We start from the raw sequence: 22089 nt of genomic DNA on the forward strand, positions 1-22089 counted from the left end.
AGCAATGGTCAAAATAATGTCTTTTTTCATAAAGTGTACATTGTGATAAGAGAAAAACAAAATAATATATGTCAAGTAGTTGTAAAAGAACCATGTGGAATATTTAACCAGAGTGAGAAAAAAAGATATAATTTAGGAAAGATGTTAAGACAATGCAGTGTCAGAGGCATTGTTAACTTTGGCATAGCTCCAGTTCAATTTCACTCTTTTCCAATTATGGCACATAGTAGGTGAATATAAATATATATGTAAGAGTGGACATCACAATTGGAGATACCAACTTAAAAATTGGTAAGTCACAGCTGGTGTTTAGAATCGTAATTATAGAGGAGGTCACATAGGGAGTTGAACAAAAAATAAGAGCAATCTAAGAGTGAGGCTTTTTTTTATAATGACACCAGAAATCCTTACAGTGAGGAGGACCCAGCATAAGAACATGGAACAGGATAGGCCTGGACTTTGGAAGAGAACCAGGAGGTTCTGGATTCCAAAGCCTATTGAAGCAAAGGTTTGATGTTGAAGGGCTGAGATTTCTGTTTGGCAGTAGACAATGAGAAGTGTACAAGAGACCCCATTTTTCTCTGAAACTAGGAGACAGCTGAAACTTGAACACACAAAATAAAAGCCTTCAGAGGCATTGAATTATGAAGCAGGGATGGATGTGCCAGGAATATGGGGGGAGAATATCAGGGCTGTTCATCTCAGAAGGAACCCATAAATGACTTTTCAAAGATGGTCCACCCGAGTTCCAGAACTGAATCCTTAGGACCAGCAGGGAGGGGATGCCCACAGTGGTGGAGTGGCACTTCGTGTACCTATTACAGTTCTGAGAAGTGAAGCAAGTCAGTTTAAATTAGAAATTTGAAAGAAGCAGTCTTCATCTAGTTTGGAGGAGAGACTTTGTATTTGAAAAATGCCCAGATGCCTATAGACATTCCCAGGGAAGCATGAAAACTAAAGAAACACTGGTATAAAATCTGGTCCTGAAGACACGTGGCCATCATGGGTACCTGCAGGTAGCTGATCCAGGAATACCTTATCATCTTCAAGGCAGAATGAGAAAAATAGCAGCACAAGATACCTCCTGTTGTCACAAGAATGAAATGGAGTAAAACAATAGAGAAAACAGTTGGCAGGTGATAAGCACTTAGGTGAAAATTACAACTAGGTGTAGGTGAATATTTTTTACCAAATATTTTTGATGAAACAAAAAACAGTGAAAGACATGATTTCACATTAGAAAATCTATTAATGTAATTTCTTATATTAAGTTAGTAGGAACAGCCATGTGCTTATAAAACCAGTACTGATTATTGATTTTTAAAGAATCTTATGCCACTAGGAAAGAAAGTAACTTCATTGAGTCTTTACATGAGCATTCCATAACAAATGCTTACGTGTGGTTCATGGATTTTTGTTTTGCTTTGTTTTGTTTTGTTTTTTCATTTCAGATGTCCAGACAGTTGACATAATTGAAAGAAGCCAGGAAGTTCATCAGAGACATATATGGCAGGTTGCAATCACCAACAGCAAAACATCAACTGAGGAAACAGATGAATTAGGAAAAATACTTAATTTGAGCTTAAACCGTATTCCAAATATGATGGTAAATGACACAAGCTATTCAGGAATGAGGGCTGAGGAGTTAAATGTAAGTCAGAACATATTTATCTCTATTGAGCCTCATGAAATGCAGGCAGGAGGAAAACTTGATGATTGAAGTATAACTGGGAAATCTCTCGTGTGTCATGAGTATCTTAGTCACCATAACAAGATTCATATGGGACAGCAGCATTTTGAATATAGTGGACAAGGAAAAGCTTTCAGCACTGAGGCAGAGAAGGGTCATGGTAGAGAGACTGCATGTACTTATAATGAATATGGGAAATCCTGTGATAAGTCAGCACTCTCTTCCCAGAAGATAAATGTTGAATGTAATGTATGTGGGAAAATGTTCTGTAAAAAGTCTAAACTTACCAAACATCAGAAAATACACACAAGAGACAAACCCTATAAATGTATTCAATGTGAGAAATCCTTCATTAGGAAATCATACCTTGCAAATCATCAGAGAACACATACATACACGGGAAAAACCCTTTGCATGTACCAAATGTGAGAAATCCTTCTGTCAGAAGTCAAATCTAATTGTTCATCAGAGAATCCACCCAGGGGAAAAGCCCTATGAGTGTCATGAATGTGGGGAAACCTTCTGCCAAATGTCAGCCATTATTTATCATCACCGAATACACACAGGAGAAAAACCCTATGAATGTATGGAATTTGGGAAAACCTTCTACCAGAGGTCAGCCCTCAATGTACATCAGAGAATTCACACAGGTGAGAAACCATATGAATGTAAAGAATGTAGGAAAACTTTCTACCATAAGTCAGCCCTCACGGTACATCAGAGAACTCACACAGGTGAGAACCCATATGAATGTAAAGAATGCAGGAAAACTTTTGCTCAGAAGTCAAAACTTTCTGTATATCAGAGAACTCACATGGGGAAAAACCCTATGAATGTAATGAATGTGGAAAAACATTTTGCCTGAATTCAGTTCTCATTATACATCAAAGAACTCACTCAGGTGAGAAACCATATGAATGTAATAAATGTGGAAAAACCTTTAGCCAGAAGTCAAATCTCAGGATGCATCAGGGTACTCACACAGGGGAAAAACCCTATGAGTGTAATGAATGTGGGAAAACCTTCTACCAGAAGGCAGTTCTCACTAAACATCAGAGGACTCACACAGGGGAAAAACCCTATGAGTAATGAATGTGGGAGAACTTTTAGCCAGAAGTCAAACCTGAGGATGTATCAGAGTACTCACACAGGGGAGAAACCCTACAAATGTAGTGAATGTGGAAAATCCTTCTACCAGAAGACAGTGCTCACTATGCATCAGAGAACTCACACAGGAGAAAAACCCTATGTTTGTAACAAATGTGGAAAAACCTTTCATCAGAGGGCGAACTACAGCAGGCATCAGAAAACTCACATGGGACAGAAGCCTTATAAATGTAATGGATGTAGGGAAACCTTCTTCCAGAAGTCAGCCCTCACTGTACATGAAAGAATTCACACAGGGAAGAAATCCCATGAATGTAATGAATGTGGGAAAACATTCTACCAGAAGTCATCCCTCATGATACATGAAAGAATACACATGGGAGAAACCATATCAGTGTAAAGAATGTGGGAAAAGCTTTTGCCAGAAGTCAACCCTCAATAGACATGAGATAACTCACACAGGTGAGAAACCATATGAATGCAAAGAATGTAGGCAAGCTTTCTACCAGAAGTCAGCCCTCACCGTACATTACAGAACTCACTCAGTTGAAGAGGCCTGTTAACATACTGAAGGTGTGAAAAGCCTTATTAGCAAATGAAATCCTACAGCATATCAGTGGATGCATACAGGAAATAAACCCTGTGCATGTAACCAGTGTGAGAAATCCTTCAGTCACAAGTCAAGCCTTACTGTCCATCAGAGAAGTCACACAAGGAAAGCCCTATGACTGTAGGAGTGTTGGAAACAGCTTTTAGTAGAAGTCAGACTTCAGGAGGCATCAAGAAATTCATACAAGGGAGAAAGCTTAAGAGTATAATGAATGTAGGCTGGGCGCGGTGGCTCATGCCTGTAATCCCAGCTCTTTGGGACGCCAAGGCGGGTGGATCACGAGGTCAGGAGATCGAGACCATCCTGGCTAAGATGGTGAAACCGTGTCTCTAATAAAAATACAAAAAAATTAGCTGGGCATGGTGGTGGGTGCCTGTAGCCCCTGCTACTCAGGAGGCTGAGGCAGGAGAATGGCATGAACCAGGGAGGCGGAGCTTGCAGTGAGCCAAGATCATGCCACTGCACTCCAGCCTGGGTGACAGAGTGAGACTCCAATCTCAAAAAAAAAAAAAAAAAGTGTAATGAATGTGCAAAATCCTTTTGTCTGAAGTAACACCTCAGCAGGTATTAGGGAATTCACACAAGAGAGAAATCCTGTGTGTCAGAGACTGGCTATGTGTTCTACAAAATTCACCCTTTTATCTGTTGGACACACAGACTGCATTTCTCAGCCCCCTGTTATCGTGGGTGCATTATATAACAGCTCTGTAGTAGAATATGTATGCAAGTAGCCAGGCGCAGTAGCTCACGACTGTAATCCCAGCACTTTGGGAGGCTGAGGTGGGCAGAACACGAGGACAGGAGTTTGAGACCAGCCTGACCAACATCGTGAAACCCTGTTTCTACTAAAAAATATAAAAATTAATAGCCAGTCATGGTGATGTGCACCTGTAATCCCAGCTACTCTGGAGGCTGAGGCGGGAGAATGGTGTGAACCCAGGAGGCAGAGGTTGCAGTGAGCTGAAATCGTCCCATTGCACCCCAGCCTGGGCGACAGAGCAACACTCCATCTCAAAAAAAAAAAAAAAATTATGTGAGTGATGATCCTTACGGGCCTGGCTCTCACACAGAGTGACATAAAGCCTTCCACATTTTCTCAGATCCTGTGGTACCGAAGTACTGATGACCCCTATGATGGCCTTGGGAGCCATAGGTGGGAAAAGGTGACTGCTTTAAGACTGAAGGAATTACATACACCTAGTATGTCCCAACAAAAATTAAAAATAAAAACATTGAACTGATTGTCTATCCTTGACTTACTCCTTTAGGACGTGTGTTGATCCATGGCAAGTGGCGCACAAAAGTGTGGCAACATTTTTTCCGAGTACAGTAGTTTAATGGGGAAGAACAGTATTGAAGAACATGTCAAAGACAGAAACAGACACCTGCTGAGGCAAGGTAAGATATACAGGATCTTGACGAATAGGATTTTGCAGTGGTGGAGTGACACAGCTCAATTCCAAATGCAGCATGGTGAAATGGGAATGTTTAACAAGGGAGGGGGTTTAGGGTCACTCAGGGTTACGGCTTAGAATCCAAAGATAGGTTTATGATTGTTATGGTGAGAATTAGGGTTACTATCAGTGTGAGGGTTAGGATTAGGGTATGATGTTGGGGTTGGGGACAGCATTAGCATAAGGGTTTAGGGGTTGTGATTAGGATTAGAATTAGGGTTAGGGGTTATGGATTAGGATATGTCAGCTTTGGGATTTGGGTTGTGGTTACATTTTAAGGTTAGGGGATTAGGATTCGAGTGGTAGGGTTAATGTTTGGGGTTAGCATTATCCGTTATGGTGAGGGGTTGCAGTCAGATTAGGGTTAGGGTTTAGGGTTTGGGCTAGGGTTATGGGCTACCATTAGTGGGTTTGTGTTATGGTAAGGGTTAGGGGTTAAGGTTAAGGTTTAGAGTTAGGATGAGGGTTAGAGGGTTAGGGATGTGGGTTCAGGTTCAGGTTATGGATAGGGGTTAGGGTTAAGGTTTAGGGTTGGGGGTTGGAGTTAGGGTTAGGGTTATGGTTTAGGGGTTAGAGTTAGGGTTAATGCTAGGGTTAGGGTTGGGGTTAGGTGTTAGGTTCAGGGCTGGTTCTGGGGTCAGGGTCATGGTTAGGGGTAAGGGTTAGGTATAGGGTTGGGTTAGGGTTAAGGGTAGGGTTAGGGTTAAGGGTTAAGGTTAGGGGTTAGGGTAGGGTTAGGGGTTGGGTTTGGCATTGGGGTTGGAGTTAGGGTTAGGGTAGGGTTAGGGTTTGGGGGTTAGAGGTTAGAGGGTTAGGATTAGGGGTTAGTGGTTTGGGTTAGGGGTTGGCGGTAGGGTTAGTGGTTGGTGGTAGAGTTTGGGGCTGGGGTTAGGGTTGGGGGTTATGGGGTTTGGGTTGTGGTTAGGGGTTAGGGCTAGGGTTAGGGGTTGGGGTGAGGGTTAGGGTTGGGGTCAGGGTAGGGTTAGGGTTAAGGGTTAGGGTTAAGGGTTAAGTTTAGGGGTTAGGTGTTAGGGCTAGGGCTAGGGCTAGTGGTAAGGGTTAGGTTTAGAGTTAGGTGTTAGGATTAGGGGTTAGGGTTAAGGGTTAGGGTTGTGGTTGTGGTTAAGGTTAGGGTTACAGGTGTGGGATTACAGTCGTGAGCCATGGTGCCTAGCCTCCCCATCTTGAAAAATTGGCATATACGGTCCAAATAAATTACCACATTACTTCAAACAAATAAAACTTATATAAGTCCTAATTAATTAGTGAAGGGGTGATTATCCTCATTGCTTCAACAGTTAGCAGTAGAATTTGGTCTGTTCTTAAACCTGCAAATAATAAATGGTGTTTCATAGTGGGTTGCTGTATTGTGAGTGCAGTGCTCCCATCCATTAAGGCCCCCATACCCAGTGCCTAATGTTACTGTGGTTAATTTTTTTTATTTCAATAGGTTTTTGGGGAATACAATGGTTTTTTTTTTATTTCAACAAGTTTTTGGGGAACAGGTGCTGTTTAGTTACATGAATAAGTTCTTTAGTGGCGATTTCTGAGATTTTTGGTGCACCCATCACACAAGCAGTGTACAATGTACCCAACATGTAGTGTTTTATCCCTCACTGCACCCACCCCACCACTCCTAGCCTTTCCCCTAAGTCCCCGAAGACTACTGTATCATTCTTATGCCTTTGCATCCTCATACCTTAGCTCCCACTTTTGAGTGAGAACATACAATGTTTGGTTTTCCATTCCTAAGTTACTTCACTTAGAATAATGGTGTCCAGTTTCATCCAGGTTGTTGTGAATGCATTCTTTCATTCCATCTTATGGCTGAGTAGTATTCCATGTTAAATATATATACCACATTTTCTTTATCCATTTATTGATTGATGGGCATTTAGGCTCGTTTCAAATTCTTGCAGTTGCATATTGTGCTGCTATAAACATGCATGTGCAAGTATCTTTTTCATATAATGACTTCTTTTCCTCTGGGTAGATACCCAGGAGTGGGATTCCTGGATCAAATGATAGATCTGCTTTTAGTTCTTTCCAAAATCTCTTCACTGTTTTCCATAGCTGTTGTACTAGTTTACATTCCCTCCAAAAAGTGTAAAAGTGTTCCCTTTTTACTACATCCATGCCAACAGCTATTATTTGTTGATTTTTTGATTATGACCATTCTTGTAGGAGTGAGGTGGTATTGTATTGTATTGTGGTTTTGATTTGCATTTCCCTGATAATTAGTTATGTTGAGCATTTTTACATGTGTTTGTTGGCTAGTTGTATATCTGATTTTGAGAATTGTCTATTCATGTCCTTAGCCCACTTTTTGATGGGATTTTTTTTTCTTGCTGGTTTGTTTGAGTTCCTTGCAGATTCTGCATATTAGTCCTTTAATCAGAAGTATAGATTGTGAAGATTTTCTCCCACTCCATAGGTTATCTGTTTACTCTGCTGATTATTTCTTTTACTGTGAAGAAGCTTTTTAGTTTAATTAAGTCCCATCTATTTATCTTTGTTTTAGTTGAATTTGCTTTTTGGGTTATTGGTCGTGAAGTCTTTGCCTAAGCCAATGTCTAGAAGGGTTTTTCCAATGTCATCTTCTAGAATTTTTGTGGTTTCAAGTATTAAAGTCCTTGATCCATCTTGAGTTGATTTTTGTATAGGGTGAGAAATGAGGATCCACTTTCATTCTTCTATGTGTGGTTTTGCCATTTATCCCAGCACCATTTGTTGAATAGGATTTTCTTTCCCTGCTTTATGTTTTTGTTTGCTTTGTTGAAGATTAGATGACTGTTAAGTATTTGGCTTTATTTCTGGGTTCTCTATTATGTTCCATTGATCTATGTGCCCATTTTTATACCAGTACCATGCTGTTTTGGTGACTATGGCCTTATAGTATAGTTTGAAGTCGGCTTCTAGATTTGTTCTTTTTGCTTAGTCTTGCTTTGGCTATCAGACTCTTTTTTGGTTCTAGGCTTTTATTACCTTAAGGTATGTCCCTTCTATGTCTTTTTTGTTTCCATATGAATTTTTCTGGTTCTGTGAAAACTGATGTTGGTACTTTGATGGGGATTGCATTGAGTTTGTAGATTGCTTTTGGCAGTATGGTATTTTCACAATATTGATTTTACCTATCCATTAGCATGGGATGTGTTTCCATTTGTTTGTGTCTATAATTTCTGTCAGCAGTGTTTTGTAGTTTTCCTTGTAGAGACCTTTTGCTTCTTTAAGTATTCCAGATATAATTAAGACTTTGTCCGCAAAGATTGCATGCAATTGACAATTATAGGAATATACTATTATAATTATAGGAATTATAATATTCCTAAGGTTTTTATTGCAGCTATTGTAAAAGGGGGTGAGTTCTTGATTTGATTCTCAGCATGGTTATTGTTAGTGTATAGCAGAGCCACTGACTTGTGAACATTAATTTTGTATCCTGAAACTGCTGAATTCATTTACCAATTCTAGTAGCTTTTGGGATGAGTCTAGGGTTTTCTAGGTATATGATCATGTCATCAGCAAAGAGTGACAGTTCAACATCTTTACCGATTTGGATGCCCTTTATTTCTCTTATCTGATTGCTCTGGCGAGGACTTCTAGTACTGTGTTGAATAGAAGTGGTGAAAGTGGGCATCATCGTCTTTTTCCAGTTCTCAGGGGGAATGCTTTCAACTTTTCCCCATTCAGTATAATGTTGGTTGTGTGTTTGTCATATATGGCTTTTATTACCTTAAGGTATGTCCCTTCTATGTCGATTTTCCTGAGGGTTTTAAACATAAAGGGATTCTGGATTTTGTCAAATGCTTTTTCTATGTCAGTGTTCCTGAGGGTTTTAAGCATAAAGTGATGCTGAATTTTGTCAAATCCTTTTTCTGCAGGTATTGAGATGATCATGTGATTTTGGTTTTTAATTCTGTTTATATGGTGTATCACATTTATTGACTTGCAGATGTTTAACCATCCTGCATCTCTGGTTTCTCTTCAGATCGTATACATCTTTCACCTTTGATGGTAAATTTTATTTGCCAAGTTGGGTTGCCTAAACACTCTGAATGTGTCTGTGAGGGTGTTCCTTGATGAGATGAACATTTGAATATGTAGACTTAGTAAAGTAGTTGCCCTCCCCGATGTGAGTGGGCCTCATCCAATCCATTAAAAACCCAAATAAAACACAAAGGTAGAGGAAGAGAGAATTCACTCTCTTTGTCTGATGATTTCAGAGCTGAGACATAGATTGAAGTCAGACGTGGACTGTAACTTATGCCATCAGCTTTCCTGGTTCTCAAGACTTTAGGCTTTGACTGGAACTCCAACATTGGCAGTCCTGGTTCTTCAGCTTGCTGACTGCAGGTCCTGGGACTTCTTAGCCTCCATAACCACATTAGCCAATTCCTTACAATAAACCTATATATATTCATGCAACTGATAAATACTTTGTTGTTACAGATTTGGCTACCATGTTCTTTTTGTGCCTATTTTAACAGAGTCTCAGTCATAGCCTGCCTTCATCTCTGAAGGGACCAGGTGACCCACGGAGGGCCTCAGCAGCCTTGTCATTGCATGCAATCTTCACAGACAAGATCTCACTGCAACCACCTTTCTACAGGAGCACAGGTGTGACATTATACTGATGACATCATTCTCAGAGAAAATTCATTTTACACACTAAGGACACACAGATACAAGGAGGCTTACACAAAGGGAATGGACCTTTCCCTAACACACTAGTGCAAGGCCCTGCCACTTTGCTTCAATTCCTGAAAATTCCTTGGTAAACATGGGGCTGCCCTATTCCTGAGACTTTCAAAAAATAGTTATTGATCCTCTCAGCGTCCACAATGTTAATACAAACCCAACATTCCTTAATTTGTGTTTTGTTTTTTGGAGGCACAGTCTTGCTCTGTCACACAGGCTGGTGTGAAGTGGCATGATTTCAGCTCACTGCAGCCTCGACCTCCTGAGCTCAAGCAATTCTCCCATCTCGGCCTTCCAAGTAGCTAAGACTGCAGGTGTGTGCCACGACACTCAGCTAATTTTTTTTTTTTTTTGTAGAGAAAAGGTCTTGCTATGTTACCCAGGCTGGTCTCAAACTCCTGGGCTGAAGCGATCCTCTTGCCTTGGCCTCCCAAAGTTCTGGGATTACAGGTGTGAGCCACTGTGCCCAGCCCTTTAATTCTTCACTTGGGGTTCAAGTGACAACATATTTCTTATTTGCAAATCTTACTTAATCTCACTGATGCTGTCATTGGCAAACTGACCCACCTTGAAAGAAGCCTCCTTCAAAAAGTCTGGAATCTGTCCAAATTTAAATTAACAGGTGCCCCTAATGAATATCCTCAGAGAACACACTGTGGATGCTTTAGCAACCTCTTCCCATACCTCCTGAAGTATCTGGGTTGCATATGGTGGCCATAAGTAGTCCATGGGCTTCTGATGTAAAAAACAGACCTGCCCCTTTTGACCCTGTGCTGTACAGCATCAGGGCAGTGATTGCTGACCACATACTGGACACTCTGGAAACAGAGGGCTCTGCATCCATGTCCACGAGGCTTCATGCCTATCTGGCCATCAGACCTTGGGAAGTAGCACCCCACAGCCTTGGCACAGCTGCAGAGACCTCCTTGCCTCAGGATGGAGTCAAACCTGGACCCCCTACCATTCTCATCTGCAGGAAACACTGGCCTCCTTCATCCTCAGGCTGTGGTGCTGGAAATCACCCGTCTCTGAGGCCCCTCAGGATCGACTGAGTGACCAGCAGTGAAGTTCGTCCACCTTCTGAATGAATGCCATCATCAGACGTGATGGAGCTCAGTGGGATGCTGCTGCCTTCCCTCCCTTAGCTAGGATGTCCCTGACAAAGGATGACACCCAAGCCTCAGCATGACCAGCCAAACTTGAGGTGGTCATCTCAGCACTGATGCTGGGCCAACAATTAGCCCCATTTGTACATTTTTACAAACTTTTTGGCAATTGCCAAGAATTGTCCACCTTCCCTCCTCATTGAATTGAAGAAACTTCTTGTCTCATGGATACTCAGAATACAATCAAGGTAACAGATGCCTTTTTTTTAACCAAGGACATAGTACGGATCTCACAGGGACACTCCTTATCCCCTGCAGAGTTCCAGACACTACTGATGGTGACCAAGGCAACATTTCATCAGAAAACACAGTGCTGGGCTTGTGAAAGTGTCCAGTAGAGCTTCCACTGCCCCTATAGGCTGCAGGCAGCTGCTTTAGTTGAGAGATAGACTGAGCTCCTCAAAGAATTCCTATTTAAGTTACAAAGCAGTGAGTGGATGCCCTGCTGGGTTCCACTGTTGCCCCAGGCTTTGATTACTCTAAGTTCATGCTTCTTAGGAAAGTGCACTTTTTACACCAATGCTACACAGTTCCCTCAGTTGCCTTTACTGGACATCAAGGAGTTCACATTTTTGACAACCATTCAGTCCTGGACTGTCCAGGGGTGGAGGTAGCTCCATACAGGAAGCTGCCTGCTGCGTGTGAATCAGTAATATCAGACTTGCCCAATAACTCACTGGAGACATGAAAACCAATGCATGGCGAATGCGTGACGTCACCCAAATATTTATGAACACGCTTGTGCTGCCAGAGGCCCCAGATCTCTAAACCAATGCATGGGGAATGCATGACATCACCCAAATATTTACCAACACACTTGTGCTGCCAGGGACCCCAGATCACTTTTCCTGTGTCCTGCTAAATAAATGGGGCCAGTAGCTTTGCATCAGCTTCCACATTACATTACTCATAACTGTGGCCTTCCTAATCTCTCATGTCCCTAAGCACTTATTACAATGTCTTAACAGCTTTCTCTCAGCCTCTCAAAATATTAGTCATCATGAAAATAAATGTCTGATGTTAAAACATCAGGGGTCAATTGTATTGTGACACCTAAAATTTCGTGCAGCACCCCACCATGTCCTCAGCCTAATGGCTTCATGCCCCCACCAGACTGCAAAACTCAATTAGTCAAGCACATCCCTGAAGGGACCAGGGGTTACCCCACCCTCTGATTTCTACCAAGCCTGCCTCCCACACCCACTATTCTGGAGTAATAATGACCTGCATAAATGCAGTGTCATCCCCCGCTGGGCTGAGTATGTGTGATGAGTAAATTACTGTGAATTTCGTCTGCTCAGTGTTTGTTGTGTCTGCAGCCATTCCCAGAATTCTAGGGCAAGACTAGCTTCTTCGCCAATGGGGTGAACAGGAAGGAACCCAACTAGGAATTGCCTTTTTAAAAAAAATCCCTTCCCACCCTCTTAATTACATAATGCATGCATTTTTATAGCTTTTTTTCTCATTCCATTACCTGAGGTCAGCCACTGATATTTAACCCATCCTTAGCCTCGGAGGAGGGCAGAGGAACACTGGTCATATTGATTTCGCTAGCGGTGACATGATTTCCTCCTGTTCCACTCAAGTTCTCTCCTTCTTTAACTTGATGCTCAGTAGGTTGCATTTCACTCATCTTTGCAGATTGTTAGGAAGATGAGAATCAGCTTTCATTTTTGATGTTGCCATAGAGAAGACTCCATGGTAATGTTTATTTGCACAATCAACTTTTTCTTTTCCCCCAGAAATTGCAAATTCTTATGTGAGAGACAGCTTTCTGGAGTCTGCAAACATAGATTATCGTCTCTCTTTTGATGGCAAATTTCTTATATCCCCACCAACAATAAAATACTTACATATAATTTTGGCATGTCATATTGATCGCCAACTACAAGTAAGAACATTCCTTGATTTTAAATCTAGACTAATTATGAAAATTTGGGTAGTCACAAAAAATTATTGTGTACAAATTTATAGACCTTAGGATTAAATGAGTTACTATTAACTAAATATTTATTGTGCAGTTAGTGTATGGCGGAAGCTTACTATGTACTATTTCATTTTATACTTAAAACAATATTCTATGCAAAATGCTATAATTTCCCCGTGCCTCCAATTTGGACATGATAAAACTGGGTCTCGTAAAGTTTTCACCCCAGAGTTCTCTGCTTAGTAAGAAGTAGAAGGAAGTCTAAACCTCAGTCACCTGATTTCAGAGCCCATATAGTTAAATGCTCTAAATGCAGCTTCCCATGGTGATGGTGACTATGAGAGCCTGCCACATATGATGTAGGACAGTGCTTCCCTGTAACGTGTGCAAGATTCCCATGATGACGGTGACTATGAGAGCCTGTCAGATACGATGTAGGACAGTGCTTCCCTGTAACATGTCCAGGATTCCCGTGATGATGGTGACTATGAGAGCCTGCCACATATGATGTAGGACAGTGCTTCCCTGTAACATGTCCAGGATTCCCGTGATGATGGTGACTATGAGAGCCTGCCACATATGATGTAGGACAGTGCTTCCCTGTAACGTGTGCAAGATTCCCATGGTGATGGTGACTATGAGAGCCTGCCACATATGATGTAGGACAGTGCTTCCCTGTAATGTGCACAGGATTCCCGTGATGATGGTGACTCTGAGAGCCTGTGACATATGATGTAGGACAGTGATTCCCTGTAACGTGTGCAAGATTCCCGTGATGATGGTGACTATGAGAGCCTGTCAGATACGATGTAGGACAGTGCTTCCCTGTAACATGTCCAGGATTCCCGTGATGATGGTGACTGAGCCTGTCACATATGATGTAGGACAGTGCTTCCCTGTAACATGCACAAGATTCCCGTGATGATGGTGACTATGAGAGCCTGTCAGATACGATGTAGGACAGTGCTTCCCTGTAACATGCACAAGATTCCCGTGATGATGGTGACTATGAGAGCCTGTCAGATACGCTGTAGGACATTGCTTCCCTGTAACATGCACAAGATTCCCGTGATGATGGTGACTATGAGAGCCTGTCACATATGATGTAGGACAGTGCTTCCCTGTAACGTGTGCAAGATTCCCATCATGATGGTGACTATGAGAGCCTGTCACGTATGATGTAGGACAGTGCTTCCCTGTAACACGCACAAGATTCACCCGGGGATCTTATTAAAATGCATACTCATAGACCACACTTTGACTAGCTAAGACAAGAGCATTTAAATGGATGTCCAGGTGACAGTGCTAAGATCCTACTGTTCATGTGGGCACTGGCTTACCATATTAATGAAGCTTAGGATCTCCAGTCCATGCTGGAAAAGAAATACAGATACATAGGATGTGACTGTGCATATGGAATATCTGTTATGTTCTCGACATTGTACTAGACACTAGAGATAAAAAGTCAAATATCCCTTGCCTGTATCTGAAAGGAGCTTCCTACACAGTGGCTTCTGACTGCAGTGTATATTTTCTCTTCTGTCCTGGGTGGGTGAGCTCTATCTCAATGTTGGTAACTGAACACTGCCTAGTGGGTTTGATGGGGGAGACCATAGCTGGCTGCGCTACCACATAGCTATGACCATAGCATATGTCGTGATGCCATTTCCCCCTTGTCAAAAGGCTCCCTCCAGTATCATACATGCTCCCCATTATTATAAATTCTTCCTCCTTGCACCAAATGTTCCTAAATCTTGCAAAGATAAAAACATAAACCACATTCTCGTCATATTAGTTATATATTAATGATGAAAGTTCCTTACTTTTATTTCTTTTTTTTTTGCGACGGAGTCTCACTCTGTCCCCAGGCTGGAGTGCAGTGGCGCGATCGATCTCGGTTCCCTGCAAGCTCTGCCTCCCAGATTCATGCCATTCTCCTGCCCCAGCCTCCCGAGTAGCTGGGACTACAGGCACCCACCACCACACCTGGCTAATTTTTTTGTATTTTTAGTAGAGACGGGGTTTCACCATGTTAGCCAGGATGGTCTTGATCTCCTGACCTTGTGATCCACTAGCCTCGGCCTCCCAAAGTGCTGGGTTTACAGACATGAGCCACCGCACCCAGCCCAAGTTCCTTACTTTTCGTGTGTTTAATATTTTCTCCCAATTTATAGAATATATTGATTAAGAATAAATGTTAGCCATGCACATCTATTACAAACTTCATGATATACTTTGCTGTTTTTAAATTTCTTATACTCTTATAAAATGTGTGTTCTGGAGTCAAGTTGGCTTCCATTTCTTCCCTCTGGCTTCTATTTAGGCTATGAGCAGAGATGGACGAGGTGGCTACTGCAATGGATCAAGGCTATGAGCAGAGATGGACGAGGTGGCTACTGCAATGGATCAAGGCTATGAGCAGAGATGGACGAGGTGGCTACTGCAATGGATCAAGGCTATGAGCAGAGATGGACGAGGCAGCTGCTGCAATGGATCAAGGCTATGAGCAGAGATGGACGAGGTGGCTACTGCAATGGATCAAGGCTATGAGCAGAGATGGACGAGGTGGCTACTGCAATGGATCAAGGTTATGAGCAGAGATGGACGAGGTGGCTGCTGTAATGGATTAAGGCTATGAGCATCTTGTGAAGTAGGATGTTAAATCTGTAAATATCAGAATGAATCCAAACTTACCAGTTCAAAACTGGATTGTAAAACAGCTCAAAAAAGACTGAAAACACAGCTCTACACATTAGGAGTCTGAGCCAGGCAGATTGCTTAAGTTCAAGAGTTGGAGACAAGTCTAGGAAACATGGAAAAACCGTCTCTACAAAAAAAAATTATTTTTAATTAGCTGGGTATGGTGGTATGAGCCTGTGGTCCCGGCTTTTCAGGAGGCTGAGGTGAGAGGATTGCTTGAGCCCAGAAGGTAGAGGCTGCAGTGAGCTCTGATCACGCCACTGCCTAGGTGACAGAGTGAGACCCGTCTCAAAAACAAACAAACAAAAATAACAAACAAAAACAGCTCTAAACGAAGGTGGCTAGAAAAGTAGCTCAAGTTGTTCCTGTCTGGTTAAACACAAACATAAATGAACTACTTATGTGCCCAGTGGCTTCATAATGCTGAGAGCAAAGTCAATTATTCTAGCAGGTTCTAGAAAACTTCATCATATCATGGGGTTCAATGAAAATATCAAATCATAAATAATCAAATCTGAAAGTGAATCTAGTTTCAAAGACCTCAGAAGCCACTGTGTAGGAAGCTCCTTTCAGATAGAGACAAGGGATTATCTGACTTCTCTATCTTTCAATAAGAGAAGATTATTTCAATATTTGAATTAAGATTATTTCAATATTTTAATTGAAATAAGATTATTTCAACATTTGAAATAAATAATAAATTTGATTATTTCTCTATCTTTCAGATAGAGACAGGGGATTTTTTGACTTCTTATCTCTGTTGTGTAGCACAATGTCCAGAACACAACAGATATTCCATATCCATAGTCACACCCTATGTATGTGTATTTCTTTTCCAGCAAGGACTAGAGGTCCTAAGCTTTGTTTGTATGGTAAGCCAGTGCCCAAATGAGCAGGAGAATCTTAGCACAGTCACCTACACACTCATTTCAATGCTCTGGCCCCTTATCCAAGCTAGTCAAAGTGTGGTCTATGGTTTTGCATTTTAAGGGATCCCCGGGTGAATCTTGTGGCTGTCAAAGGAGGAGAAGCACTGCCCTCAAAATATAGAAAAGGTGAACTAATTTATCCAGGCAGGCTGGCTATTTATTTGTGTATTTATTTATCTTGTTGATGGGAAAATTCAAATTGACATACACAATCACCCCTATAAGGATTTCAGGTAAAAAACAAAGGTTTAGATATCAGATGTGTTTTACAATTACCACACCAGTCTTTTTACTACAGCATCTAGTAGCACATTTCCAATAGATTTAGGTGAAAATTTCTATCTCGTGAGCCTTCTGTCAGTGTTTTTAAAATTGGATACTCTATTAGTGGCCATATTGAATCTCTTACAGGCATCTCACTCAAACTGCAGTCATACTTTCCAATAGGCCCCATAAAAATCCTTGTTCTGGAGCAATCTAATGTATTTATCCACCTCGTTAGACACTTAGGTAAGTGTAATAATACAAGTTTTGTGTGTGTTTGTGTGTGTTGTGTACCTTGTGGCCTCTTGCCCAGTTTCTGCAACACCCGAAGCTGATGCAAGTTTAACGTAAATAACGTCCAGCAATGTTAGAAATGTTGACTTCTGTGAGCCCATCAGGAAAAAAAGATGAATGTTATTGTAGAGGAAATTTTCATTCTGGAAAAAATGCATACTGTTTAAATATTACTTTCATGCTTTCTGCAGATATTATACACAGATATTATATTCCAAGGGTTATGTTTCAAAGTCTTCAAAAATAGAAAATACATTTTATATTTCTAGCTGAAAATAATAACAGTAATTAGCCTACCTTTGGGGAAATGTGATAAAAATACTAATGAACATCACAACTCATTTAAAAGCATAAAATGTGCAATGATTTAAACTACATGTTCTTTCTATGAATCTGCATAGAAATATAGACACATTTGATGAATGCTATTTAAAGTCTGAGTGCTTTGGTAAATGATTCATCTATAGGTTGAAGGGATTACTTTTATCTGCCTTCATAGTGAGAATTAGATTTCTATTCTTTATAAAGCAGGGAATACAGATTGTGCATGGATTAAAAGCATTCAATCCTTATTAATAATGATGGTAGCTGCGCTGCAGAAAAGAAAGCCTGTCAGAGTAACGTATTCAGTTTTACATCATAATCAGAGGTATGTCGATCTCTGTTGAAGGCAGAATTAAAAACGCCTTCAACATTTTTAAAATAATAGATGAAAAACATCTCAAAGTCACTTTTAAAATTTGAATTGATGATTCCACATAACAGGAAAAGGACCAAGAACATCTTAAATACTTCACGATGGAAGTGATGTTTTAAGTGCAATTTCATCAAGGAGAAGTTTTTCCAGAAAGTCTTTTGACCTCAGTAAGAATCTTATTTACTCTTGTAAATAGTTTCTAGTAAAATGAGAAAGACTTGATTTTTTAAAAACAATAAAAAATTTACATGGTTTAATCTAATGTTGTGATTTCGAAAGTACTACTTGTGCCCTTATAGTTACGCATGTGTATTTATACGCATTTTCTTGGCTCATTCAAACGCCAATAAAATACTTTACTATCCAGGCCCTTTAAAAGCCAAATTAATTTCTAAAAGTGAGGATTGTATGTATGTGTGAGGTGTGCGCAGGTATATGCGTGTGATGTGTATGTATGGTGTGTGTGTGTCTGTGTGTGTAGTAGGTTCATGGGGTATGTATATGTGTGTGTGGTGTGTATTGTGGGTGTTATGTGTGTATACTGTGTGTAGTTTGCGGGTGGTGCATGGTGTGTATACGTGCTGTTTGTGATGTATGTGTGTGTGGTGTGTATGTGTACTATGTGTGGTGTGTGCGTGTGATAGGTGTGTGTGCAGTGTGTGGTGTATGTGATGTGTGTGTGTGGTGCTGGGTGTGTGTGCACTGTGTGTAGTGTTTGATGTGTGATGTGTGTAGAATGTGTGGTGTGTGTGTGCACAGTGTGTGTGGTGTGTGTGCTCTGTGTGTGTGGTGCTATATATACGTGTGCAGTGTGTGGGGAGTATGTGTGGAGTGTGTGACGTGTGTGGGGAGTATGGGATGTGTGTGGTGCTGTATGTGTATGTTGTGTGTGTAGTAGATTCGTGTGTGTTGTGTGTGTGCAGTGTGTGGGGGGGTATGGGTGTGTGCACATTGTGCGGTGTGTGTGGGGATGTGTGCACGTGTGCACATGGTGTGTGTGCAGTGTGTGTGGTGTGTGGGGGTGTGTGTGCACATGGTGTGTGTGTGGTGTATCAGGGGTGTGCGTGTGTGCACCTGGTGTGTGTGCAGTGTGTGTGGTGTGTTGGGGTGTGTGTGCATGTGCACATGGTGTGTATGCAATGTGTGGTGTCTGTATGTGGTGTGTGTACATGTGCACGTGGTGTGTGTGCAGTATGTGGGGGTGTGTGTGCATGTATACATGGTGTGTGTGCAGTGTGTGGTGTCTGTGGGGTGTGTGTGCGTGTGTACATGGTGTGGTGTGTGGGGGTGTGTGTGCGTGTATACATGGTGTGCTGCGTGCAGTGTGTGTGGTGTCTGTGTGTGGTGTATGTGTGGGGCGTATGTGTTTGCGTACATGGTGTGTATGCAGTGTGTGTGGTGTGTGCATGTACACATGGTGTGGCGTGTGAAGTGGGTTTGTGTGCAGTGTGTGGTGTCTCTGTGTGGGGTGTGTGTGCACATGTGTGTGCGGTGTGTGTTTGTGAGGTGTGTGTGCGTGTGGTGTCTGTGGGGTGTGTATGCGTGCACATGGTGTGTGTGTGGTGTGTGTGCACATGGAGTGTGTGCAGTGTGGTGTCTGGTGTGTGCATGTGCACATGCGTGTGCAGTGTGTGTGTGTCTAGGGTGTGTGCATGTGCAGATGGTTATGTGCAGTGTGTGTGGTGTCTGGTGTGTGTGCACATGGTGTGTGTGCAGTGTGGTGTCGGGTGCGTGTGCATGTGCACATGGTGTGTGGAGTGGGTGTGGTGTGTGTGTGGGGTGTGCATGTGCACATGGTGTGTGTGCAGTGTGGTGTCTGGGGTGTGTGCGTGTGCACATGGTGTGTGTGCAGTGTGGTGTCGGGTGCGTGTGCATGTGCACATGGTGTGTGTGCAGTGTGTGGTGTCTGGGGTGTGTGCGTGTGCACATGGTGTGTGTGCAGTGTGGTGTCGGGTGCGTGTGCATGTGCACATGGTGTGTGGAGTGGGTGTGGTGTGTGTGTGGGGTGTGCATGTGCACATGGTGTGTGGAGTGGGTGTGGTGTGTGTGGGGTGTGCATGTGCACATGGTGTGTGTGCAGTGTGGTGTCGGGTGCGTGTGCATGTGCACATGGTGTGTGGAGTGGGTGTGGTGTGTGTGTGGGGTGTGCATGTGCACATGGTGTGTGTGCAGTGTGGTGTCTGGGGTGTGTGCGTGTGCACATGGTGTGTGTGCAGTGTGGTGTCGGGTGCGTGTGCATGTGCACATGGTGTGTGTGCAGTGTGTGGTGTCTGGGGTGTGTGCGTGTGCACATGGTGTGTGTGCAGTGTGGTGTCGGGTGCGTGTGCATGTGCACATGGTGTGTGTGGGGTGTGCATGTGCACATGGTGTGTGTGCAGTGTGGTGGGTGTGTGTGCATGTGCACATGGTGTGTGGAGTGGGTGTGGTGTGTGTGTGGGGTGTGCATGTGCACATGGTGTGTGTGCAGTGTGTGGTGTCTGGGGTGTGTGCGTGTGCACGTGGTGTGTGCGCAGTGGGTGTGTGTGCAGTGCGGGGGGGGCGTGTGTGTGCGTGTGCACATGGTGTGTGTGCGGTGGGTGTGGTGTCTGGGGTGTGTGTGTGTGGTGTCTGGGGTGTGTGTGTGTGTGCACATGGTGTGTGTGCAGTGTGTGTGGTGTCTGCATGTGGGGTGTGTATGCATGTGTGTGGGGAAAAGAAAGAGATCAGACTGTTACTGTGTCTATGTAGAAAGAAGTAGACATAAGAGACTCCATTTTGTTCTGTACTAAGAAAAATTCTTCTGCCTTGAGAGGCTGTTAATCTGTGACCCTACCCCCAACCCTGTGCTCCCTGAGACATGTAATGTGTCAAGTCAAGGTTAAATGGATTAAGGGCTGTGCAGGATGTGCTTTGTTAAACAAATGCTTGAAGCCAGCATGCTTAAGTCACCACCAATCCCTACTCTCAAGTACCCAGAGACACAAAACACTGCGGAAGGTCACAGGGACCTCTGCCTAGGAAAGCCAGGTATTGTCCAAGGTTCCTCCCCATGTGATAGTCTGAAATATGGCCTCGTGGGAAGGGAAAGACTTAACTGTCCCCCAGCCTGACACCCATAAAGGGTCTGTGCTGAGGAGGATTAGTAAAAGAGGAAGGCCTCTTTGCAGTTGAGATAAGAGGAAGGCATCTGTCTCCTGCTCGTCCCTGGGCAATGGCATGTCTCCGTGTAAAGGCCGATTGTATATTCCATCTACTGAGATAAGGGAAAACCGCCTTAGGGCTGGAGGTGGGACATGCTGGCAGCAATACTGCTCTTTAAGAAATTGAGATGTTTATGTGTATGAACATCAAAAGCACAGCACTTTTTTCTTTACCTTGTTTATGATGCAGAGACATTTGTTCATATGTTTTACTGCTGACCTTCTCTCCACTATTACCCTATTGTCCTGCCACATCTCCCTCTCTGAGAAACTCCCGATAATGATCAATAAATACTAAGGGAACTCAGAGACTGGTGCCGGTGCGGGTCCATACTTTGTCTCTGTGTCTCTTTCTTTTCTCAAGTCTCTCATTCCACCCAACGAGAAATGCCCACAAGTGTGGCGGGGCAGGTCACCTCTTCACGTGTGCACATGGTGTGTGTGCTGTTTGTGTGGTGTCTGTGTGGGGTGTGTGCACATGTGCACATGGTGTGGTGTGTGCAGTGTGTGTTATGAGTGACTGCTTCTCTTAGTATGTGGACATCAGTCTTCCAGACCAGCTTTCTCCATGTGTCTGGGAACATAAGAAACAAGTTTCTGCAATAATTGTTACACAACTTTTCCCGAGAGGGACCAAATCTCTGTCGTGAGTGGGTATCTGCGTCATTGCAGGAGGGAATGTGATGTCCTGGCTTGGTTCACACCCTCTGTGGGTTTAGTCAGGGTTCCTGCTGGATCCCTCACTGTGGCCAGAGAGGGAGGGCTCTGTTTAACCACAGGGAACCAGAAGAGGACTGGTGTGTGGGAAGACCAGGTAATCATAATGGTATTAAATAATAGTGGTAATAATACTGTTTTATACATTGTATATGTCATAAGGATTTTAACTTTCATGTAACATAATTGTTGTAAAAATGTCCCCAGTTTGTTTCGTGCTATTTACCTGGTGTTGAAATGTGTAAGAATTTATGTTTTAGGTATGTTAGGTTTATTCCTTTTTATATAGTTTCTGTTTGAAATTTTGATTTCAGAAGCCATTCATTCTCAAGGTCGTAAAACACACACACATCTAATTTTCTTTTTTTTACATTTAATACTGTAATTAACTTTTATGTAAGGTGTGGGACCATGATTCAATTGTATCATTTTATATTCTCAAATCATTACCCAATATTTTAATATCATAAATGGAAAAATCGCTGTTTTGTGGGTTTAAAATGTTACCCTGTTACTAAATGAAATTATACTCAATTTCTGTGTTTTTAATTCTTTCATTAATGTGTTTATTTTTGTACCATTTCAAATTTGTTTAATTTTGAATAGTAATAACAATCTTAAATATAGTAAATTTTATAATATTGGGGCTCATGTGTG

General features: G+C 42.4%; 1 protein-coding gene across 25 annotated transcripts in view; it reads left to right on the plus strand.

Moving 5' to 3' along the window:
* Positions 1-21941, plus strand: part of LOC134739089 (keratin-associated protein 5-5-like) — a 41204-nt gene extending 19263 nt beyond the window's left edge. For 6 of the 25 annotated variants that reach the window (XM_063661035.1, XM_063661014.1, XM_063661015.1 and 3 more), the window contains 4 exons: positions 1452-4805; positions 9349-9478; positions 10536-10913; positions 14976-21941. In XM_063661035.1, the coding sequence (XP_063517105.1) occupies positions 18359-20263 (1905 nt within the window). In that variant the 5' untranslated portion in view covers positions 1452-4805; positions 9349-9478; positions 10536-10913; positions 14976-18358 and the 3' untranslated portion in view covers positions 20264-21941. Of the gene's footprint in view, positions 1-1451; positions 4806-9348; positions 9479-9751; positions 9874-9916; positions 10010-10535; positions 10914-14975 lie in introns of all 25 variants that reach the window. The other 19 variants (XM_063660994.1, XM_063660996.1, XM_063661027.1 and 16 more) reach the window with 17 other exon arrangements.
* Positions 21942-22089: the final 148 nt, after the last annotated feature.

Source organism: Pongo pygmaeus, chromosome 1 (assembly GCF_028885625.2).
Source record: "Pongo pygmaeus isolate AG05252 chromosome 1, NHGRI_mPonPyg2-v2.0_pri, whole genome shotgun sequence".
In the NCBI taxonomy this organism is placed as follows: Eukaryota; Metazoa; Chordata; class Mammalia; order Primates; family Hominidae; genus Pongo; species Pongo pygmaeus.